General features: G+C 34.4%; 3 protein-coding genes and 1 long non-coding RNA gene across 5 annotated transcripts; 1 reads left to right on the top strand and 3 right to left on the bottom strand.

The window, feature by feature from the left end:
- Positions 1 to 1,084: 1,084 nt before the first annotated feature.
- On the bottom strand, positions 1,085 to 3,491 carry LOC121259877 (thioredoxin H-type). The gene is made up of 3 exons (XM_041161679.1): positions 3,263 to 3,491; positions 1,777 to 1,899; positions 1,085 to 1,404 (listed from the first exon to the last, which is right to left on the bottom strand). Exons 1-3 carry the CDS (start codon positions 3,350 to 3,352, stop codon positions 1,267 to 1,269), a joined length of 351 nt encoding a protein of 116 aa, XP_041017613.1. The 5' UTR covers positions 3,353 to 3,491; the 3' UTR covers positions 1,085 to 1,266.
- A 1,600-nt stretch (positions 3,492 to 5,091) lies between these two features.
- Positions 5,092 to 22,402, top strand: LOC121259878. Its single transcript, XR_005939648.1, has 3 exons — positions 5,092 to 5,108; positions 15,213 to 15,219; positions 22,274 to 22,402. It is a non-coding gene; the product is annotated as an uncharacterized LOC121259878 (long non-coding RNA).
- On the bottom strand, positions 5,970 to 10,332 carry LOC121259875 (chalcone synthase 2). 2 transcript variants are annotated; one of them, XM_041161676.1, is made up of 3 exons: positions 10,309 to 10,332; positions 7,368 to 7,587; positions 5,970 to 7,189 (listed from the first exon to the last, which is right to left on the bottom strand). In XM_041161676.1, the coding sequence occupies exons 2-3, from the start codon at positions 7,543 to 7,545 to the stop codon at positions 6,198 to 6,200; spliced, it is 1,170 nt and encodes a 389-aa protein (XP_041017610.1). In that variant the 5' UTR covers positions 7,546 to 7,587; positions 10,309 to 10,332; the 3' UTR covers positions 5,970 to 6,197. The 2 variants fall into 2 exon arrangements, with proteins under 2 accessions (XP_041017610.1, XP_041017611.1); XM_041161677.1 differs by having other exon boundaries at positions 10,305 to 10,320.
- LOC121259876 (histidine biosynthesis bifunctional protein hisIE, chloroplastic) lies at positions 14,534 to 22,282 on the bottom strand. The gene is made up of 6 exons (XM_041161678.1): positions 21,993 to 22,282; positions 21,142 to 21,372; positions 15,705 to 15,950; positions 15,497 to 15,586; positions 15,258 to 15,409; positions 14,534 to 15,125 (listed from the first exon to the last, which is right to left on the bottom strand). Exons 2-6 carry the CDS (start codon positions 21,313 to 21,315, stop codon positions 14,921 to 14,923), a joined length of 867 nt encoding a protein of 288 aa, XP_041017612.1. The 5' UTR covers positions 21,316 to 21,372; positions 21,993 to 22,282; the 3' UTR covers positions 14,534 to 14,920.
- Positions 22,403 to 24,695: the final 2,293 nt, after the last annotated feature.

Consider the following 24,695-nt stretch of genomic DNA (forward strand, 5'->3'; position numbering starts at 1 on the left):
AAAGATGTATCTTGTACTTTTTTGTACAACAATTACTTTTCATCCAATTAAAAAATAATAATGAATCTATTTTTTTTTTTTTTTTGTCCATTTAAAATAAAAACGCATTCATATAGATGTAGTGATGGAAATGTTAGGATATCATTAAAAAAAAAAATTCTGGAGGAAGTTTTCCTCAGCCTATTTAAAAATTTGTCATATGTTTATCGAAGGAAACTCTGTTCATAATGTTAATTCTCTCTCTCTAGTATACATTATCATCAAAATGGGGCTAAAAGAGTCCAAGTCTTTATAGACATATCTGGATTCTATTCACTTTTACTAAGACATATCTGGATTCTGTTCACTTTTACTACTTGCAAGTGAGAAAGCCAAAGGCCAGTGACTTGATTGACATAACTCTCAGCTTCCAAAATAAATAGAGGTCTAGAGTTTAAATCCCCCTCCCCAAATGTGTTTTAAAATAAAAAATAGTCAGTGTGGGAGAGGCATCCTCCATACCTAGTGTCTACCATCCACACAAAATTTAATTAAAAAGAGATTCAGTTTTAAGTTTTCATAACAAATCAAATCATTCCATGTCAACGTGTCATTTATACCAACTTATAAATAACAATTTTCAATAATAAAAGTTTTTTTTTTTTTTTTAATCGAAGAATCCTCCAAGGCAGGCCCTTTAGACCTATCCCTACAAAATAAACCTCGATCCCGTGCATTACACCTTACAAAATTTCCCTACATAAAACTGGATAAATCGCTGACTTTTCACTAGAAAATATAATCCCAAAAGATTATTTGCACCCATAAAATGTTGAACCTTAAACCTTGAAGAGAGTAATACCCAAAACCAAAGCATTCACCACTTAGGCCAATCTTGGGGTTTCAATAATAAAAGCTGTAAGATGATCTCACTAAAAGCCCTAGTCCAAAAAATATCAAATTGAACTTTTCTTCGCGATCTTTTTTCTTACCTTTTTTTATTTTACCCGAAAGCACAAACCTGACCTAATGAATCTAGAATTTATATCAGGGTTCTGGATGCCTTTCAACCTCCATAGGAATCCATCCAAACACCGTGACTGCGTTTTACGAAATCTAACATTATTAAGGCACTCTACCATATTCAAACTGCAAAGTTCAAACAAGCAAAACCACGAAATTCGATACAAATGGGAACAAGAAACTAACAAGATTCACATTAAATAGCATAATGGTTAGATGCAATGAACCCCATTCAGACAGATTGAACTGCATCACTATTGAGGTTTATGCTGTAGCCAAGTGCTTTGCTAGAGTCTGCTGCAGTTCCTCTTTCTTTGCTCCCACCACCTTGTCCACAATCTTCCCTTCTTTCAAGAACATGAAAGTTGGCATTGCCTCCACAGCCCAGTCTTGAGCAACCGACTGCAAACCAGAAATTAATTATGAGAGAGATATTATATTTATCCCACTTTCATCTTACTATGTTGGTGTCGGCTTGTCGTATTTGTCGATTAACCCTTGAGTTTGTTCTAGAAAATAAAAAAAAGTTGATGCAAGAGTTATAGGTACTGCCACATCAACAAAGTAGCATAGAAGGGAAGAAGAGTTTAATATATAGCATTTTCCTATAGGAGTGGCAGTATGTAATAAATGTTTCTAAAGCTACCTATAATTTTTTTTTTAATTATTGAGCGAGAAATTTTCTTGCTATTTTTTTTTTTTTTTTTTTCTGTAATGAATGCTTGATATTTTGAAGAGAAGGTTCTCCATGACAACATCTTGAACTTTCATTACCTTCAGCTCATCCACATCCACTTTGAGAAATGTAACGTCTGGCAATTTCTTAGCCAATTCTGCCAGGAATGGTGAAATGAAGCGGCATGGACCACACCAGGAAGCTGTGAAATCAACAACCATCTGCATCAACTAGAGAGATGAGTGCAATGCCAAGAAAGCAACGAAATGACAAAAGATGTGAAATCAATGGGAAACACATGGTCCACGCCACCAAACTGTCAAATTGACAACCATCTGCATCAAATAAGTATGATTTAAAATGCAAGATCCAAACTCAACCAGTAGCGCCAAGAACATGACTAAATTGACCCAAAGGTAGGAAGATTTTTCTCTCAATTTATTTCTTAAAATTTTACAACAGGCTGTACTCTGTTGTAGAAGCTGACCGTCTCTTTCCCTAGCCACAACCTTCCTTTTTAACCAACTGTATCAGCCATATCAAGTTAGAAACTAAAGGAACATTTGACAATGGGATACTAATATATTACAAAATTCGAGCCACATATTTGTTAAAAAATTAGGCGAGTAATGCTCAAGTAATGCTCAAGCCAACTCAAAAAGACTTCACTAAAAGGACCTAATGCCTTGTTTTAAACTTTTAATCCCAGTGATCACATTTCCATCAGTGACCACATTTCCATTAAAATAACTATGCTAATGTACATCTTGCAACCCCAGCCAGAACCCCGCCTACCAAAAGTTCATACTCAACACAACTAATTAGCAACCATAAGATTTTTCTTGTATCTCAATTCTATAGCACAATACCAGAGCCCCATCATTAAGTTGCCAATACAGTGATAAAAATCGTTCTGCAGACCCCACTATCATATTTTATTCTATCAAAACTTGTTTTTTCTGGAGTTTCCCCACAGCTAGATTCACATGAAAGTACAAAGCAAAGACAAAATACAACTTCCATGTGAGTTCAAAGATTCTTTTTCCCCAAAACCATCTTTAAAAACTCCCTCTTTGGCTCTCAGAAAATATGAGAAAAGAAAAAGAAAAAAAAAAATAGAACTTTTCATCATCCAAGCAGCACAGAACGAGTTGAGATAAACGTACAGAGATATTGACCTAACAAAGACTCGTAACAAAAGAAAACTCAAACAGATTTATCCAGAAAAATCAATAAATAAATAACACAGATAAACAGGCCTGTAGAGGCACATATTCGGATGAAAACACCGATTCAAAGATAACGAAATGAAACCAAAGTTCAGAACTTCATCAGATAAATGTCACCCATCACGGCATCAAGATGGTTCTAATAGAAACCACAAACACATGTACCCAACAAAAAATCGTAACGTACGCACTAATACAAGACCACGCAAAATCCTAAGTCAGATAAGAATAAAACAACTTAGATCCAATATTTGGAATATCCAAAATACCCACAAACCCATAACACAGATAAATCAAGCCAAAAGTAAATACCAATAGTAAATTATGTTTAATAATAAATGAAAAGGGAAGAAACCAGTTTTTTGGAGCCATTGCCCTTCTGGAGCTGTTCATTCCAGGCCTCAACAGTATGCACACCGATCACTTGCCCCTCTTCTGCTGCCATTTCTCTCACACTCTTCTATCTTTCCCCAAAGATTTTCTCGCAAAACAAACAGACTCGACACAAACAAAATGAAACGCCCCTTCTCGTCATATAAATAAGCAACGGAGAACGGGTTGCATCCTTAAAACTCCCTAGGTTCTTTTTTGCAAAAAAATAGGGGCGAAAAACCGCTGGATTTAGTAAATAATAAATAATAAATAATAATACATTGGAAGATCCTTTCCTAATATAGGTACACGTAGGCAAGATCCTCGCCGACTATGGTATTTATTCTAGTAAACATCTTTTTCTTTCTTTCTTATTTTTTTTCAAATATTTTTTAAATCATTTTAAAAATTAAAAAAATTTAATCACAAACTTATTAAAAAATATTTTCTAAATTATTAAGTAAAAATAAATAAAATATAAATATAATTCAATAAAAAATTTCGGTAGGAAAATTGGGTGGGAGTAATGTTTCTCTTATTGTAATTTTCATGTGACCAGACGTCACACGTGGATGTGTGCCTAAAAATAGAGATAATAAACTATCTTACGAAGCAAGTTGTTTGATGTGATAGATTGTCAAAATATCTTAATAAATTATTTATATAATTTTAAAGTGCAAATAAAAAAATTTATTTTTTTTATATTATTTTTCAAAAAATGTAGTGAGAGAGACTTGCACGCACGCTTAAAATTGTATTTAATTAGATGAAATATAAGCTTATTTGGATTTGGGTTTACAATAATTAATTGGTGGTGGGTTGAAGTTAACGTTGAGAAGGAAAGTTAAGAGGTTTGTAAAGGAGTTAGTTGATCATGTCGCTACAAGACAAAATACTGAAATAGTCCAATTTAGGTGATATAGTATTGATATAACTATTAATACAATAGATTATAATAATATAAGATTTTAAAATTGAATATTATATTAAATAGTAATTTATCATATAATATAAAATTATTTTATATATAATTATATATTTATATATAAAAATTATATACAATATAAAAAATTGTAATATATATATATATATATGAACCAATCTAGTTTGATTTTAAAAAAAGAAAAATCGGAATCGAATCAATTTTGACCGATTTTAAGAAAAATAAAATCGATACCGAACCGAACAAAACTCGATACCGGACTAAACTCATCCGGTCCGGTTTACCAGTTTACTAGTTTTTTTTACACCTCCTAGGAATTAGACTCTTGGATGTTATCCCATAACCATTAGCTTCTATTAATTATACAGTTAAATGAGATAGAAATTGAAAGTTGAATTTTAAAAAATTAAATTATTTATTATATTTTATATAAAATTTTAAAAAAATTATAATAATTATATAAAATAAGAGAAGATAAGGTAATTTTGTTTGCAAAACCACTAAATAGGCCTTAGTGTCCCACGTCCAAAGCATTACTTCCAACAGTGACCGGATCCAAGCCTTGCGATCGGTGCCAATAATTAGCTGTAGATAAATATTCATTGTCATTTGCACCAATATGTTAAATTCTCATCCAATGATCATTTCAATTTAAGAATTAGAATTTAATATTTTAATTTAATACTGTTGTGTATATATATATATATATTTAAGAATTAGAGATGAAATGAGTTGAGATGAAAGTTAAAAGTTGAATAAAATATTATTAAAAATATATATATAAAAAATAGAGATAATGGTGTTAAAAGATAATATTTAAAAAAAAATACAAACTTGAATTGAAATACATTAAAAATAAAAAATAAAAAAGAGAGAGAGAGAGAGAGTCGAGAAATATTCATGGATTCAAACGAGGAAAAAATCACATTTTACCTCTCATCAAATTACTCGTGATTTTAATAATTTTAGGAAGAACTTATAATTAACCGATTAGTTGACGTCGTAAGAACTTAACCCATGAATTAAAAAAAAATAAAAATAAAATTGTAAATCGTGGGATGATAATTTATAGGTATAAGAAAAACGGAAATTAATTATAATATATAGTTTAATAGTGGTCATCGTAAAAAAAGGGGTTAATAGTCTGAATGTACGTAACTGCGCCGGTAACCATCACGTAAATGAACTTCATGATCGTCAAGACATTTTCATTATTTTATATTATCCTATCTGCGATCAATAAACAGTAAACGAAGATGAAGATTATGCTTCAATTTAATTTACATTTGAATGAATATTAAATTAATATTATCGTATTTAATTAATTGTCTTAATTATCAAAATATTGACTTTTTCTTAATTATAAGTAATTCTTCTATAAATAAAAACTTATCCTTTATATTTAATTCACCGTTAGTAATAAAAATAGTCTTTTAAGGTTTGTCCATCTCTCTAGCTAATTCTCTTGAGTCTTTCTTATCCTTTTCATTTCAATTTCTTATATATTTTTATACAATATAAATAATTATAAACACTAATTTTTGAGTTATTTTACTTTTAAATCAATTAATGTATATCACTAAAATGATAAGATTTAATTTATAAAATTTAAATTTTAAAATTTTACTTTTAAATTAAATTATGACATAAAAATATTTTATTTATTAAATATGTTGTATACGTATACCAGTTTAAGGATAGAATAACTCATTTTAATTATATATACATACATATATATATATATATAATCATTGAAATTTGATGCTTTTATTGGGAAAACAAATCCCTTACAGGCATACACAGACACGCATATTCCTACGCCTAAGCACACTCGATGAATATTATTAATACAGATATGGCAACGAATTCAGTAGTTTTTAAAAATTTTCCGACATGAATATTCTTCTTCCAATATTATATTATAAGCATATTCGGTACTTCTCATGCACGATCGGGGCCGGACCGGAGTGCGTGCTTAGATATTGACACTGTGCAGCACAATTGTCTCGACCGTCAAACCTGGTCCAAACCCAAAGAGAACACCCCACTCCAGGCCTTCACCTGTCGTTGCCTTTCCTTCCTTGGCCGACTTCTTTCTCATCTCGTCCAATATGAACAGCACGCATGCGCTCGACATGTTCCCATACTCGCTCAGAACCTGTCTTGTTGCTCTCATTTTCTCTTCTTTCAGTCCGAGATTGGCCTCCACCTGGTCGAGAATGGCTGGCCCTCCTGGATGTGCTATCCAGAATATTGAGTTCCAATCACTTATCCCGATCGGAGTAAAAGCTTCCACCAAGCTCTTCTCGATGTTCTTTGATATTAATCCGGGCACATCCTTCAGCAAGTGAAAAGTGAGGCCAACTTCTCTTAGGTGTCCGTCGATTGCACCGTCGGAGTCAGGTAGGATTGTCTGTGCTGCCGACACGAGTTGGTATAGTGGACGTTCGATAGATGTATCGGGGTCTGAGCCGACAATGAGAGCAGCAGCGCCGTCACCGAAGAGGGCCTGGCCGACCAGAGAGTCCAGGTGCGAATCGGAGGGGCCGCGGAAAGTGACGGCCGTGATTTCAGAGCAGACCACGAGAACACGCGCACCTCTGTTGTTCTCGGCCAAATCTTTGGCGAGTCGGAGCACCGTGCCGCCGGCGAAGCAGCCCTGTTGATACATCATGTAACGCTTCACGGAGGGTCGAAGGCCGAGAAGCTTGGTGAGTTGGTAATCGGCACCAGGCATGTCCACGCCGGAGGTTGTGCAGAAAACGAGGTGGGTGATGCGAGATTTGGGCTGGCCCCATTCCTTAATTGCCTTCGATGCCGCTTCCTTTCCCAGCTTGGGCACCTCCAAAACTACTATGTCTTGACGTGCGTCTAGAGAAGGAGCCATGTACGCACACATATTAGGATTTTCCTTCAGAATTTCTTCAGTCAAGTACATGTAACGCTTCTTTATCATCGATTTGTCACCTGTTAATATATAACTCAAATTACTCTGTGTTAGCTAGTGCAAGTTTTTTCAAGATATATATGATAAAATTAGTGATCAGATGATGATGAGAATTACGTCTATATATATATATATATATATATATATGCATTTCTCTTATAATAATCTAATTATATATAGATGCATGTAGACACATACACATGCGTTTGAACTTCTCTTTCAGCTCGGTCATGTGCTCGCTTTTTGTGATTCTGAAGTAAAAGTCAGGATAGTCAGCTTGAGAGACGCAGTTGGAGGGAGTGGCTGTGCCAATGGCTAAAATGTTGGCTGGACCCTGTGCTCGCTGAGCCTTTCGGATTTCCTCCATGGACGCCATGCCTCTTTCTCGATCCTAGTTTCTTAATTTCTATATATATATATAGGAAGGTTCGTACGTACGCACTTGTTAATTATGGGAATAGTACTCGTGAATAGTTTGAACATTATTAATTTATGAGTTTTTATAGGAGGGAATGGGGGTAGGTTGAATGACCGGTGCAGATGGTGGCCACGTGAGCTATGGGTTAGGCTATTCTAACAGATGGTAGATATGGTGCCACATTTCTTCACGAAAGTGCTACCTACGTAGGTGCCCGCAGTATTGTTAGTTCTCTAGTTTCATTCACATCTGCGTATTATATGTTTCATTGTCCCAGACTCTTCTCAGCTGGGATATGCTGCAAAAACAGACACGGAATTGAAGTTAGTTTGCATCAACGTACGTATTATGGTCTTTTTCTTGTCTATTTCAGAGTGGAGTGCGGCTACTGCGCCGCTCACTTTTAACGCCCAGCGTTTTTTTTTATTTATATTTTTTTAATATATTTAAATATTTTTAAAAAATAAAAAAATATATCAACATATTTAAAATTACTTTCTTAATAACTAAATAAAAAAAAAAAAATTGACCAATAGTCAACTTACGGGAGGCAAAGTAGCTTTTCTCTTCGTAAGATCTTAAGGGGTTTCTATAATTATTTCTGTTTTGTTTGATACTAAGTTGACTTTAAATAAGATAAGATGGAGATAAAAGTTGAATAAAATATTATTAAAATATTATTTTTTAATATTATTTTTTTTTTAATTTTTAAAATTTTAATTATTTATTATATTTTATTTAAAAAATTTAAAAAATTTATAATAATTAGATAAGATAAATTGAAATAATTTTTAAATCCAAACAAAGTCTTAATTTAACAGGAGAAATGCTTTAGTCAGATAAAAATCTCATCAACATAAACTTACAAATTAATATAATTTAATGTTATAAATTAAATTAAAAAATTAATATTTATTATAAAATAAATTTAACGTATTAATAAAATTATATCAATTCGTAAATTTACAAATATTTGTTGCGCTGTCTTTGCAGCGTTAGGTTTGAATGTTTGTTGCAGTTATTGATCATTTATGACTCATACTAAAAGTTGAGCCAAAAGTCAGTGTCTAAGCCCGTGACCAATTTGATAGTTCGTAGGATTAGATAAATCTTTTGAGTATTTCTTATCGTTAATTTAGCATTTAAAATGTTATCAATTAGGCATTATCATTTGCTGTATCCTTTGACTCTCAGTGAAGTGGAGCACTTTTCCTGTAAATAGACATTTTCATCTGTGTTTCATATTCGTAGAGTTATTAAGTCCTGTTTAATTTTACAAACTATCTCATTCTATATCATTTCATTTCGATATTTAAATATAAATATTTTTTAATTTTTTAATTTAATCATTCCAAATTTTCTAAAATTTCAAATAAAATATAAAAAATAATTTAACTTTTTTAAATCTTAAAATAAAAATTATATTTTAACAATATTTGATTTAATAATATTTTTATTCAACTTTTTTTCTATCATTTTTCAAAACCATATAAAACATCTTAAGCTCAAATCATTTCATTATTATTCACTATCTCACTACTATTTATATATTACACTCCAATTCTTGTATATTATTTGATATGTGACATAATTTAATTTATTATTATTTTTTTTTTTAATTTGCAAACCAAATCTTGTGATGCCAACAAAATTTTCGGGAAGAGGGTAAGCTAATTTTCCACATCGCTAGTTAATTTAGTGCATCAATAAGCAAGGTAATAAATAATTTTTTCTTGGAAAAATGTACAGGGAGCAAGTTATCAGGGCACAAAAAGACTCCATAATTGCAAAGAAACCCCGGTTGATGGTGAAAAAAAAAATGGCCGGATACAAGGAATGAGAATGAGCGATTCACCCAAAGCAATATGAGTAAGAAAAATTCTACATTCAGTAGACCCGAGCAAACGTCGTGTAAGCGACTGTTGATGTGGCAAATTAGAAACATACCGTATCACTCCACGAGCTTCCCTCATAATTTTTTTTTTTTCATTTCATTCTCTCTATCTCTGTGTTTCTTCTCTTCCTCGGTCCCTTCCTCTCTACGTTTCTTCTCTACCTCAAGAACACCCTCTCTCGATCCTTCTACAAAGCTGCGCATCCCGTCGAAGATCATGAGTCAGCAGCCGCTTGAAGCACCGAAGAAACCTCGACATCATGGTCCCTCCCCTCAAACCCCCCGCCCTCCCTCCCTTAGTCAACTGATGGAAGTCTGAGACCACAAATCGCCGCTGCCTTCGTCTTCAGCCACAACGTTATGTCGTCTTCCTCATTTTCCCTATCTCGAACCCTACATAGCCCGCCCCAATTCCGTTCATCCCGAAACCAGTTAGCCCTAACCCTAGCCCCCTTCTCAGTTATCTTGAAGGCAAGCAATTTCTTCAAACTCTTGCAATATTTTTTTTTTTTGAATTTCAGTCCTTATATAGTTTTATATATTAATATTGCATATGCATTCTAGTCGAAGATAACTCTGGATTTGGTGTCTCATTCCTTGGAAACATGGGATTTGGCTGGTGGGTTTCTGTTACTTTTCACATGAAGTTTTCATCAAAGCTAAGGTTATGATTTACGTATGATTTTAGGACTTGTTTTGTGTTGGATCAAGTGCTTAGATATTAAATTTAGCTAGAATTTCTGTGAATGAGGTTTCTCTGTGGATTTTTTTGATATTTCTTAATATACCCTCTTATATTTGTTTAATCTATATATATATATATATATATATATATATATATATATCAATGTCGACCATTTTCTCAAACATTCTTGCAAAGCTTAAATTAGACTTATTTCATTTTCTCTGTGGATTTGTTGATGTTTGTTGATTAATTTTTCATGTTTTTTTTTTTTTGAAAACAGGTTCTAGTCAATGTAGTCATTGATCATAGGTTTCGTGTTTGATATTATATATCTAATTTACTTATCTACTCTCTATAGATAATAAATAGTGTATTGACTTGACTTAATTTGGTAGAGTTTTATGTTTATACAAAACAAGAAGATAGCAACTTGCATAGCCACTTGAATTGAAAGCAACTAATGAATCATAATGGAGTCTTGACGGCTGGAAATTAATTGTTCTTCTGGAAATTTATATGCAGATACTGGATACCAATCCACAGTTGTTTTTCCATCTTCAACAGCAAAGGTTGATATAATTTATTCGGAATGGGAAAGTAGAAGAGGCTCTAGAGTTAGCCCAGGAGGATCTTGCACCAAGGGGAGAAGAAAATGTATTAGTACATTCATAAAGAACTTCATTGTCGTTTTCTTTGCATAATGATTAGTTTTTTTTTTTTTTTTTTTTTTTTTTCCTTTTGGACGAGTCTTTGCATGATAATTGTGAAAATTGAAATGGCGAAATATAATTCCAAATATAAAGATAGGTTTGTCTTCATGGAACTATATGTGTGGCCACTATTTGATGAACGAGTTCGTTTAATTGTATACAACTAAAGCTAATACTTGGCTAAGAAAATTAGTTGTCTGAATGAAAGAGATTAGGGCAAGATTTTGGCGTTGTCCACCTACTTTGATGTGCTTTAGAAATGGTCCCATTCATTATGCATGCTTAGAACGTGTATGGAATATGTGTCTTTTCATATGTGTGCCTTTACATTGTGCTTCTGGTTCATGTTAGAATGTCGTCATTAATTTTGTCTACTTCATCCTCCGGTATACGCATTTTGGGTTAACCATTCTGCTTCTATGACCTTTAAGCTACATTGAAATACTCAAATATTACAAAAAATCCAAGATGATAATTCATAAGGTGTCCACAGTACAACACAAAGGTAACTACATAACTTGTAATGTAACTTTAAAATAAATTGATTAATATTGCATACATCTAACAACATTTATATATGTTTGTACAACACAAAGGTAACTACATAACTTGCAATTAATTTTAAAATAAATTGATTAATATTACGTACATCTAACAACATTTCTATATGTTTGCAAATATCACGGATTACCATACTGCAAGTATTTCAAGTCAGCATATAGTAATCAATACATAGAGCTGGATCTACAAGAAAGACAAAATGAACTGTTAAGGAAGGAGGAAGAGGTCGAGAAGAGGGAGATTGAGCTCCGTAAGAGGGCAGATGAGATTGAGAAGAGAGAGATGGTGCAAGATGGCAGACATGAGGAGTTTTTGAAGAAGACAGAGATGCTTATTGAGCAAGAAGATGGAATAAGACGTTCGCGGAGACTTCTCCTGGTGTATTCGGCTTTTGTAATTGTTGTTTGTTGTTACTTACTGACTTGGTAGTGGTTTTATGTTATAACTTAGGCTATTTAGTAAGTGCAATGTAATAGTTGGGGACTGTTATAGCTTCGGTTGTTTAGTGAGTGCAATGTAATAGTTGGAGACTTTTTTTGTTGCATTTTACCTCTTATGCTTGTGACATGAAAAGCACTAATTGGTTGTAAAATAGTTGTATTATAATCAATGGATGCAGTGGTTTTGTGCATTCATTTCCAGAATCAGACTTATAGCATAAATAAATGTTATATTGCACATTCCTTTCCATAATCAGATGTATATCATAAATAAATTTATATCCACAGGCACAACCAAGGGTGACATATCTGATACTTTGATCCTCTCTCCTCTCACTCTTTTGTGTCATCACCTCAAACCCATATTTTTTAGCACAATCCTTATAATAGCTTTGTAAATCTTCAAAAGAATTGAACTCCATCTCCCACTTTGGCTCCTCAATTATATCATCAACATCCGTTTGCACTAAGTGTGGTGACCCGATAGTGCAATCGTCGGTTTCTCGTGAATCTGCTCTATCCTCTTTATTTTCTTCATCAACTCTAGAAGAAGTATATGGCGCTTCAGTTTCCCTACAATCTAGTGAATCATCTTTACCAACTATTGCGCTCATTGCGGAGCTTGTAGCGATGTGATAAGTCGGAGGTCACATCCCATATTAAAATGGGTAACCAGCATCTGCTTAAAACAAAGAAAAATCATCAACATTAAACTCCAAAAAAGTCTAAACTTATACATGAAAGACAAGAACGAAGTTGAAAACCACCTGAATGTTGCTTGGATATTAGTTGCCATCTGGATATGGTAGAAAAGCTGGTGACCATGTATGAACTGATCCATAGTAACCATGCATGCAATTTGAAAATTTTACTAGACTAGTTTGAAGGATGTCCTAATATAAAAATGATAATGATAATTAAGATGACAAACATTGAGAATACCCATTCCAATAAGTTTTTGAAATCTAAAATAACATACTGAGGTTTGGGGATTTTGATCTAGATGGTGTTAGCGAAAATGGGTATTTTTCCCTTTTCCAATACCTTGTACAAGTTGTGCAATATCTAAACTAATGGCCAAACCAAGTTGTCAATTCTGAAGCAATCAGGGCCTAAGTACATAAAATGAAATGTCCTATTTTTAGCAAAACACAATTTCTCAAATTGACTAATCTTGCATCATTACAAGATATTTTGATATTTTTGGTTCATATGAAATGGGATTTTGGGTCAGTGATTAATTCTCGTTGTTTCTAGTGGCTACAGAACGCTGATGCCAATATTGCATTTGAACACTTGTTTCATGTTAACATACTTCAACACTTGTTACAACACAATTTTACAAAGATTTTCACAAGAATATGCCAACATACTCATTTTTACATTAACAACATTGTTTTTAAATATATTTCATTTATAAAGTTTGTTTCTTTCCTATTACTTTTACAGGAAATATAACATTTGGTCCTAGAAATACCATTAATTCTCTTCCATCTTTTGATTTCTAATTACAATAACTCGATTGAATATGCTAACAGGTCACTTGAGGTTTGTATGAAAATGCAATTGTTGATCTTTTGGCCTAATATCTCCGCATTTGCTAGTGTGATCAGGGCTTCCTCTGTGTTGACAGATTCTTGAAACTGACCAACAAGTTCAAAGTTCTATATGATTTGCTTTCCTAGCCCTCGTTAATTAGGAATTCCCATTTTCTTATATGTTTTTATATAAATTGTCAAAGTTCTTCAAAGTGTATTAACCAAGTTGTCAAGATCTACACATGTATTATGAAAAAGTTGACTAGCCCAAACACATTTTTCCTCCTTAATAAACTTTTCCTCCTTAATAAACTCAACCAATGTGCCACATTGAAGTTCCTACCAACAAATTTTCTCAACATTGTTTCTAAAACAACTACTTCCAAGAAATCATGAACAAGTAAAAAAAATAGTCCTTACCATAATAAAATTACTAAGAAGCAACCCACGAAAATGAAGAAATCACCCACACGAACTCAACCACTTGAAACTTGAGCTCAAACCCATTTAAAAATAGATAACCACAAGTTGCCGAAGACCACGCCAGTTCACAAATCCACGCTAGTTCAAGTTGTTGAGTCGAAGACCACAAATCACTAAAAAAAACCAAAGCACCAACGCAAAAGAAGTACCAACTTAAGATGAGAAGCACCAACGCAAAAGAAGTTCCAAAATGCACTCAAATCACCGAAAATGAGAAGCACTAGAGCAAAAATATAACAAGCAAAATCGCCAAATACTGTAGCTGGCCGAAAATGAAAAACACAAATCACCGAAGAAAACCAGACCAAGTACAGTCGCCAGCACAAATCGTCGAAGCAATTTTATGGCCGAAGATGAGAAGCACAAATCGAATTCCAAGAAGAAGATGAGAAGCGGGAATAGAATCAGAAAAGCAATACTCTACTTTTCATTTTTTTTTTTTTTTTAATTAATAGCAGCTTCCACGTTAGCAGTCCACGTCAGCCAATTGCACAGCAACTGTAGCTAGCAACTATACATAGCAGAATTGACGAGTAAATAAACAATCGCAATATAACTTCTCAAAAGCAGTATATTCTATTCCATTTGGAAGGAAAAATGTTGCCACAAATTTGTCTTTTTTTTTTTTTTTTTATTTGGCACCAGGTGTTCAGGAACAGTATCCCGACTAATCTCAAGAGTGCACAAGCCCTCGGCAAAAAGTTTCTCACAAGTGCACATCGGATAATTCAAGAGGAAAATACCCTAATCCGATGGTCCCAAGAAATTGTTTGCGCCCAAGAAGATTTGAATCTTAGACCTAAAGGGAGCAAACCCCAAACCCAAGGGCTTTACCGCTTGAGCCAACCCCTACAGGTTACAAATTTGTCTTTACCAGAAAGGTTTAAGCCAAATGCACCCACAGCCAACCAGTTCCCAGACTACAGCAACTTGAGGTGAGGATGCAAGAGCTGGGATAACGCTATCCTGGGGGCACTCGAATTGATTAAACCCAAGGGCTGGGCTGCCTAAATAGCTCATGACTAGCCTTCTGATCTCCGACTGATCTTTTCCTCGATACCTGACTGAGAAAATCTCTGCCGGAGAACTTGCATAACATCTTCTATCTTCACATCTTTAACTGCCAAAAGAACCATGGCATGATAAAGGACATCTGCCATCTCTGAGGCAGTTCGTGACTTATCCTCGTTCTCCTCCAGCGTTTGACACAACTCATTTGCCTCCTCCCTGCAAAGAAAAATTCAGACCCATAAAAATCTACAATTGAAATTCTTAAAGATCTTCTGATTTTTATAGGTTCTTTTAATTTTAGAGTAGAGAGGTGTCCACTAACAACAAATTGACAATCCAATGCTCTACCTGATTTTTGAGCATAGAAGATGCTTATCAAGTAATAACCGTCTTGTCCATGAGGGTTTTCCGCTTTGTGCTGCCGCTAGTTCTACTTTGCGTTGGGAGATTGTTGACTCTAATGAGTACAGAGTGGTTAATGCCAATTTACTTCCTTCAACCTGCTAAAAATGATCTGAATCACTAAAAGTCTTGCTAATAGATATGTGACAATGACACGTGAAATGGTTGACGGTGAAAACCTGTACCTGTTCTTGTAAGTCAGAAACTGATGTGTAATAACAAGTTTCTGAACCTGTATGACAGGTAGGTCCATCAGGCTTCCCAAGGTATATTATCTGAAAAATAATTGGTTAAAGTTTAAGAAACCCAAGAGACTGATGATTCACATATTGGGTAAACTAAACAAATATAAATGTGAATGGATGTTCCAACTCAAAGTCTTCCGACACATACAGAGTCACGATCACAGTCAAGAAATATATCATGAATATTGATAAAATTCTTTGAGGTCTCTCCCTTCGTCCATAACGTTGACCGTGACCTGCTAAAAAATGTTGCCTTCCGAGAGGAAATGGTCGTAAGGACTGCTTCTTGATTTGCAAAGCCTTGCATTAGTATGGCTCCAGTATCAACATGTTGAGCAATTGCCACTGCCAAACCTTTTTCATCCCATTTTACACTGTCTAACAAAGTTTGAACCTGAAATTATACCATTTAGTAACACTCATGTATATGTGATATGCAAAGTTTTCTCCTTATTTGAGAATAAAGAATACATGGGTCAGCAGATTTTAAAAAAGGAGTGGAACTTTTACTGTTATAAATCTCTTTAAAGACTTCCTCAACTTTTTATATTAAACTGCAAACAAGGGGGTGGTCTTATACAGCTCCAACTACCATCAGTATAATGTCAGGGAACCTCTCCAAGACAGAGCCCTTCGGACCCACCCCTGCACAGTAAATCCCGGTCTCTTGCACCGCACCTTCGAAAGTTTTCGTACACAGAACTAGTTAAATCGCTAGCTTTTCACCAGGGAGTGTGGCCCCAAATAATTGTTTGCACGAACCTTGGACCTTGAAAGGAGTGATACCCCAAGACCAAGGCATTCACCACTTGGGCCAACCTCTTGGGGTTATAATGCACTTTTTTAAAATCACAAAACCTCTCTATCCATCAATTGCAGGGGGAACTCAACCTACATCTCACTATTTTTTTTATCAGTAGCTTCACTATTTTATTGACATATCATCTCAACAGCTTATATTTAAAGCATACCATACCAAAGTTAATCAGAGCCATGATGCCAAGATCAAGCATAGATTGTGATTCTCACCCAAATTGAAGGGATAATGTTTGTATAGCTAAAACAGTGTGATTAAGTTAAAAGAAAAGAGGGTCATAGGAATCAATGTCCATTATTATGACTTTGTGTGATACTCTCATATGATAAGGATAAATGTAGGTAATATATAGGATCCCACATTGCTTGAGAATGATAAGTTTTTACTCTTTATAATGGTTCTAATGAGACTCCAATTGTACCATTAATTAGTCATTTTGGAGTATAATCCATGTAACTTGGGCCTTCCATTGGAGCATTATGCTTTGCCATGAAGGGAACAGTCAACTTTGAATCATCTTCACCATAAGAAGAAAAGGTATAATGCCTACAGGTGCATAGGATGAAACCTATGACTGACTCATTATTAGAACAGTTTATTACACAACAAAAAAGACAACAAGAGGCAAAGATACTCACACACACAGATATCATACACAATAAATTCAAATAATCTGGATGCAAGTATAATGCCTCTGGGTTCATAGGAAGAAACCTATGACATATTATCAGAATGGTTTATTCAAAATAAAAAAGATAATAATAAGAAAGCCAGCCACATGCATGGACGAAGGTAATACTCGCAGTTACCACAAATTCAAGTAATTATGCAATGGATACTTTACAATGTGGCACAAAAATAAAGTTCATGGAACAGTTCCTTTACCATGTCCTTTTTTTTTTATATATATAAGTAAGAAATTTATTAAAACCACATAATTAGGCATAGCCCAAAAACACAAGAAGTATACCAGAGAAAACACCTAATTATTAGTTAAAGCTGAAAAACAGCACGAAAGTCATTGGAACTAAAACCATCCATTACAATAACTGAAGCCCAAAGCAACAAGGTATGAAAAAAGAAAGCCCTAATCCCTTCCACCGAGCATTCTCTATTGTCAAAACAGCGACCATTCCTCTCATTCCAAATACACCACATAAGACAGAGGAATCATCTTCCAAACAACCGCTATTTGACGATTTCTATGAATCTCTCTCCAACAAGCCAAAAGATTACCCACACTCTTAGGCATCACCCAAGCAATGCCAAGTTGACAAAGATCTCATCCCAAAAAGCCCTCGATGCATCACAATGAAGAAGGTGATCCGCCGATTCTCCACACCTATTGCACATAAAACACCAATCCATTGCAATGATACCACGCTTTCTCAGCTTATCAATAACAAGGATTTTCCCATGAGAAGCCAACCACCCGAAGAATCAGACCTTTAGAGGCACTTTGCATCTCCAAATATTTTTCCAAGGGAAAAAATCACTAGAAGGATGTGGCAGCAAGACTTTGTACAAAGATCTAACCAAAAATTTCTTATTACCAAGCTGATTCAAGATAATCTATCCTCCCTTTCAGATTTTAAATTTAAAGCATAGAGCAAGCTGTAAAAATCAGTGATTGCCCCCACCTCCCAATCGTGGGCATGTCTAATAAAATTTACTGACCACTGAATAAAACCAGCAGTGTTGCTCATGTAATCAGCTACAGAAGCGCCTTTATCCGAAGCAATTCTAAAGAGGGAAGGGAAAGAAATCTTCCAGGCCACATCTCACACCATAAATCAAGCCAAAAACTGATCCGGTTACTCCTACCCTAATGAGGACATCTCCTATTATTGTTATTTTACTTATGTTTTATTTATTTTATTTGGGTTTGTATTAATGGGCTTTAGCCCATAGACTTTCTAGAGTTTATTTAGGTTTGTGTTATCTTACACTATTTCAAGACTTGTAATGAAACATTGAGGGTAGTTTTTGGAGAATAATTAAGCCCTTGTTACAGCCACCACTCTTCCAACCCCCCCTTTCTCTTTGCCTTCTTCTTCTCTCATCTCTTCTGGCTTCTTTTCTTCCCTGCTCTGCTATTATTCTTCTCTTTCTTGTTCCACTATTATCCTACATCATATTTGGTATTAGAGCTTTCGAGACAGAGAGACACGAGTTTGGGAGAGTGAAAACGGTACCATATCGACGTCAAAACGCTCAGTTTATGATAGAGAACAAAACCCAGCTCGAGTGCTCTCTCCTTTGATACTAGCTTCCCAAATCTCAGAAAAAAAACAAAAAGAAAAATCCCAAGAAAGAAAATGGAGGCAGAGGCAGAGATAGAAAAGAAGAAGATCTGCTTGTCAATGGTTCTTCTAGTGCCTTCGAAGAATCTTATTGCTCTCGGTGACTGTAAACGACATTGAATGCGTCTATGAGTACGTCCAAAGCGCTCAATTGTTCACCTTTAAATAGTAAGATAACACAAACCCTAAATAAACCCTATAAAATCTATGGGCTAAAGCCCAAGCCCATTAATACAAACCAAAATAAATTAAATAAAACATAAGTAAAATAACAATAATAGGAGATGTCCTCATCAACTCTGGCTTGTAATGAAACATTGGGGGTAGTTTTTAGAGATGAACAATTGAGTGCTTGTTACAGCCACCACTCTTCCAACCCCCCCTTTCTCTTTGCCTTCTTCTTCTCTTATCTCTTCTGGCTTCTTTTCTTCTCTGCTCTGCTATTATTCTTCTCTCTTTCTTGTTCCACTATTATCCTACATCATACCCACTTCAAATCTGAAATTTCTGAAGAACTCTCCCCATCCATTGCGAATGATTTCCACACTCTCACTCCATATGCCCCTCTTACTTCATTTGAGTTCCAACCTCCCCAAATACTCTCATATTTGGCATCAATAAAAATCGTCCAAAGAGCATCGCCTTCTTGATGATACCACCACAACCATTTCCCTAAGGGAAATATCTACTTTGCCTCCCAATTTGACCGCTTAACCAAAAAAAAAAATATTTTTTTATTTTTACTTAGTGATTGAGGAAGTGATTTTAAGTATATTGATGTATTTTTTTATTTTTTAAATATATTTAAAAATTGTGAATAGAAAAATGAAAAAAAAAAGTTACAAAACAACTATCAATCAAAATGAGCGGGCTACTCTGGGCGGCAGAGTAGCCCGACTCTTCCCTAAGAGTGTCTTATTGAAAGTTTTCAGCTTTCTAATCCCCAAACATCCTGAATATAAAGGAGAAAAAATCTTATCCCACTTGAGCAAGTGGAATTTCTTCTCATCCTCCATTCCGGCCCACAAGAAGTCATGAAATATTCTTTCCATTCTATTAGCCACTCCAACAGGCAAAGGAAATAAAGATAGAAAATAGGTTGGGATATTAGATAATGTGCTCTTGATTAAGGTGATTCTACCACCTTTGGACAAGTAGATCCTTTTCCAGCCAGCCAACCTAAATTCAGTCTTCTACAATTCCTTTACCATGTCAACGGAAATATTGAGATTAGTCTCAACATGTAGGTTTCATGATCTTTTCAATGCCGATCATGGGCAAGGGTAAGAATCTTAAAGACAAACCCAACAGAACAAGTGGTTCAACTTGTTATTCCTTTTCTTGAACCATGTGTCGTTCCTTTTCTTCCTTGTTGGACACATAAAGGTCCAAATTACTGTGACTAATAGTAACCCAACCATGTCTGGTTAATGTCCATAAAACGGTTTAGAATTAGACAAGGTGTAGGGACTGCTGGCTAAAGAAACATTAAAAGACAGGGATGTGCACATGGACCCGTGCATGCACACACATCTATCATCTTCATCACAACAGAAGACAATTAATGTTGGTGCATTGATAAATACCAAAATACTCACATAACAAGCATTTGTCTGAAAAGCTATAGAGGCAATCATTCAAGCACAATAACATTAGTTATATAGATATATTGTTGTAATCACATTATGTTTCGGAAGGCATGAGGGAAGGGAATGTTAGGATTCAAAGTCCTTTTTTTGGGGAAGCATGGAGTCTTGAGGTGGCCTGCATTACAATTAAGCATATAATCAAGCAATGGTAGTCAGCTTCAAGAGGTGTTTATCATCTGAATGGGAAACTCCTCCACCAGATTTCCTTGTTTGACTTCAGTTTTCAAGGCATGTATTAAATCTCTACCGAGGTGGCCACATTTTTAAAGCCTCACAACGTATGGTTGAATTGAGCTTTCATGATATACATAACCATATTGTTGCAAGGGTTGCCCCCCTCCACAATTAACATACACTTGGAAAGATTTATTTACAGATTAAATGATTAGATGCTTAAGGTTCCTAGTGGATTCTGGTAGATAACTTATGCCAAGGCTCTAGTTCAGGAATATCAAAGCAAGTCATCTTTATTAGCCACCACAGGCTAAGCCCTGCGTAGGCTGCAAAGCCATAAGTCTTTTTTTGAAGCTAGTAGTTCATTTATCCAAAAGTTAGCCTGATTAGGCCTTCATCATGTTTTACTAGGAAATGACACCTAGTGAATATTTCAAATGAATAAGCACGAGAAGTTTACCCAAGTCAGTATAAAACTCTGCACAAACACATTTAGTTCACACATAAGCCACATAGCAAACCTTACCAACTCTCCTATTTCAACAGCCAATGAGAATCGCAATTTGAAATACAAACAGATGATTAATGTACAAGAAAATGCCAACAAAACGACAATAGCTTTACATCAAGTTAGTAGGGTACCTTGGATTCAACACAAAGGTCTTTCACCGGTGGTTTATTAGCAGAAGTACAAACAAGACGAAGGGTCTGCTTCTTACGGTTGCCCCAACTGTACCTACTACTAGGAATGCAAAGACGACCTCCAGAGGAAACTCTCAAATATTGAGGACACAGAGAATTGGAAATCACCATCATGGACAAGAATAAAATTTATACTCTTAATGCTCTATTCACAATAAGATCCAGCCCATCCTAGAAATATACAATGTGACAAAAGAATTAATTTAACCTTGAAATCAAAGTCCCCTCAGCCGATCTATTTGAGAAGGAAAAACAAACAATTGATTTTTTTTAGCAAGTCCAAGCAGAGAATTGAATTGAGAGACAAAAAGACTAATTACTTGCCTGAACCGAGTCGTTAATAAAAGGTTCAAACTTGGCTCGTTTAATAAACTATTCCTTCTTAAAAAACAAACTTGGTTTAAACACTAAACTAACCAGATTCGCATGAGCTCGACCTGGTTTAGGCTTGTGAAGAAAGCTTGCATAAGTTCCACTCATCTTATTTGGGCTTTTTTTAAAAATTAAAGTTGTAGAAATTGAAGATAAAAAAAAAACTTGAAAATACAATCTGTAAACAAAAAACAGAATGTGATTGGTGTAAAATTGAAAATAATTTCTAAAATTGAAAATAATCTCTAAAATTGAATAGATAGGTTAGAAACCTGTTGTGAAATTGGTGTGATGTAATGAGGAAGGGATGGGTTTGTATCGTTGGGTTGTTGTATTGAGAATAACAAATTGAAAGTAAAAAAAAATAGATCCAAACACAATCTGTAAACAAACACTCAGCAGATCTCACAAATGCTTACACTCTGTAAAGAAACACTCAGCAGATCCCAGAAATGGTTAGAGTGAACTGCGACGGCAGCTGTTTTCGTCGTGTGTGTTGAATTCTCTGGACGGTTGCGGTTGGTTGTCGTCGAAACTTGACGGAACAGAGGTTTAGACCGGCAGAGTAACAACGTGGTAGTTGTTCTTCGTGGAAGCTTGGCTAGACGGCAACCCGAGAAGAGAAGAGGTAGTCTCGTTCATTAACGGAGAGAAAAACAGAGAGAAAGCGAGAGAGATCTGGAAGATGGAGTCTTACGAGAGAGTTTAGTGAGAAAGTGGTGAGGCTGTCGGCGCAGAGAGTAACTAACAGAGAGAGAAAAGGAGAGAGGATGTTGAGAAATGAAGGTCTGGGCACAGCAGCTGAAGGGAAGGAGCTAGAAGAAAAGACGAGACAAAATTAGGGATTAGTACTTTCTTAAACGGCGTCGCAGGAGGAAATGGGTGGGCTGGATTTTTGTGATTCTTTTTGGACTCTACAGTGTAAAGAGTAAGGACTCGTTTGAATTTATAAATAAATTGAAATGATTTGTAAATAATAAAATAAAAGTTAAATTATTTATTATATTTTTTAATAAATTTAAAAATTTTATTTTAAAATTTAAAAAATTTAAATTGTACTATAATTAACACACTTTATGAAAAATTACTATAATTTTTTAAAAATAAATTAATTTATTTTGCTCTTTAGGTGAGAAATAAATAATATTAGAAATAAGTTTGAGTTTACCAATTGGACTATAGTCTTCTCTTTTTTGGTTCCAAATAAATACCAATTGTTCAAAAAAAATCTGATAGAAATAAAATCTTAACAAACTAAATTTTAATGTTACACAATATTTTATCTACTTCTATTTTGAGTTATTTTTATATTATTTTTTTCTTTTATTAATGATTTTGATTTAATGATTTCTTTAGATATATCATTTCAAAACGTAAATATTTTTTTGATTGTTGGATAAATTTAATCGTTTAATAACAAATTTGATATTTCCAAAATTCCATATTAATTTTTCAATAATAAATCGTTCAATAAAAAATCTTATATTAATAACAAATCTGATATTGATTACACTATTAATAAGAAATCTTTTTTCCTGCAGCGTTTTATTTCCTTCAATTTTGGATTCTATAAATATTGAATTTGATTATTACATCTGTTATTATTCTTAATATGTTAATATAGTGCTATTTAAGAAATATAACTATACAATTATTGTCTTGTCTTTTTCTAATGTGTTTTTTGTAATAGAGCTGCTCCGTGTAACTTTACATTAAGTTTATTCCATTTGTTCCTTCCTACTCGATGATTCGTTTTTTTGAAAAAAAAATTGAAATTTGCCTCAAATTTTAGCTCAACTAGTTTGTGTATACTTCTTTTATATTATAGGAAAGCAGCATGAGAAGTCCGGTGGACAAGTGCTACTGACTGTAAACTTTGAGGCAAATTGCTTACCATCAATGTCAACATATAAATATTGTGAAGCAAAAAGATTTTATCATGAGACAACTTATTTCTGTCATGCTGATGGAACAATCTAATTAGTTACAATCTACTATATTAACTATTTACTTCTAACTCTGATTAAAGTCATAAAAGTTTGCACATATGTTCACACATACAATAACAAAATTGTTTTACATCATTTGGAGTCAAATTTGATAGGAACTTATGTAGAAGAAATAAATGAATTTATACATTCAGAACTCAATGACGAATCTATCATTACATTAATGATTTACTCTTTGAAGATAGACAGTCATCCTACTTACAACTATATTTTTACGACACTGAACACGAATTAGAAAATCATGCTAATGACTCAAGAAGATTAGACTCATCTACTATTGCTTACCTCATGAATATATTTGATGTTAGCAGGAGGGCAGGAGGGGCGCCTACGTGGGTTGACCCCCTCCCTTCATGCTCGTAGTAACGTATGTCCTTGTAACTGATGGCTTAGTGCCATACGTTACATGATGTTGCAGCTTGCAATGTCTACAAATTGATTGTAGTGTAATGGCTGGCCTTGAAGGCTAGCCATGTGGAGGAGGACTATATTTTGGGATCATCTGAAATACACAAAAGCTCTCTCTCTTTTTATTCTCTCTTGATAAGATATTTAGGTTGTGAATTTGTTAAGTGTTACTCTAGTTTTATACTACGTAGTACACTTTGCCACTAAGAAGAAACTCTTAGGATTTGTCAATCTAGAAAAACTTGTAGAGCAATTTTATAAGCTGAACTTGAGGTATTTTTTCGCTGTGCTTTCTAACATAGTATTAGAGCAATTTTTTAAATTATTCCCAATTTATATATTTTTTTCTTGCATATGCTTAAAATCTAGGTGCCATTTTTTGTAGTCCTCTATTTTTTTTTTAAAACCCATGAAAATCATTTTGTCAAGTGCACAACAGTGGTGCTGCCACTATTTTTTTCATCTAAGTTGAGCATCACGGTGGTGCTACAAGCACCACAGAGGTGCTGTGCACACCAAGGTAGTACAGCACCCACCAATGAGGTGGTGCGGCACCACCCAGTTGCTTGGAATTTTTTTTCCAGCAGAGGATGCGAATGTGACTGCTTGTGGTGGACCCTAGCAACGGCTGCGGTGCTGCTGTGTAAGGGCTACAGTTGCCATCTGGAGGAAGAAGATGACTTTTAAAGTCATCTAGGCTATTTG

This window comes from Juglans microcarpa x Juglans regia, chromosome 4D, assembly GCF_004785595.1.
Source record: "Juglans microcarpa x Juglans regia isolate MS1-56 chromosome 4D, Jm3101_v1.0, whole genome shotgun sequence".
In the NCBI taxonomy this organism is placed as follows: Eukaryota; Viridiplantae; Streptophyta; class Magnoliopsida; order Fagales; family Juglandaceae; genus Juglans; species Juglans microcarpa x Juglans regia.

Bases quoted from the DNA above. Each gene is read 5' to 3' on its own strand.
- LOC121259877 (XM_041161679.1), bottom strand. From the start codon at position 3,352: ATGGCAGCAGAAGAGGGGCAAGTGATCGGTGTGCATACTGTTGAGGCC. The intron at 1,900-3,262 runs GTTTCTTCCCTT...TAGTTGATGCAG, and splicing joins GCAATGGCTCCAAAAAACTG to ATGGTTGTTGATTTCACAGC. The intron at 1,405-1,776 runs GTAATGAAAGTT...TCTGGTTTGCAG, and splicing joins TGGATGTGGATGAGCTGAAG to TCGGTTGCTCAAGACTGGGC.
- LOC121259875 (XM_041161676.1), bottom strand. From the start codon at position 7,545: ATGGCGTCCATGGAGGAAATCCGAAAGGCTCAGCGAGCACAGGGTCCA. The intron at 7,190-7,367 runs GTATGTGTCTAC...ATATATTAACAG, and splicing joins AGAGAAGTTCAAACGCATGT to GTGACAAATCGATGATAAAG.
- LOC121259876 (XM_041161678.1), bottom strand. From the start codon at position 21,315: ATGATGGTGATTTCCAATTCTCTGTGTCCTCAATATTTGAGAGTTTCC. The intron at 15,951-21,141 runs GTACCCTACTAA...GTATAATTTCAG, and splicing joins ACCTTTGTGTTGAATCCAAG to GTTCAAACTTTGTTAGACAG. The intron at 15,587-15,704 runs GTATGTGTCGGA...ATTATTTTTCAG, and splicing joins TTGACTGTGATCGTGACTCT to ATAATATACCTTGGGAAGCC.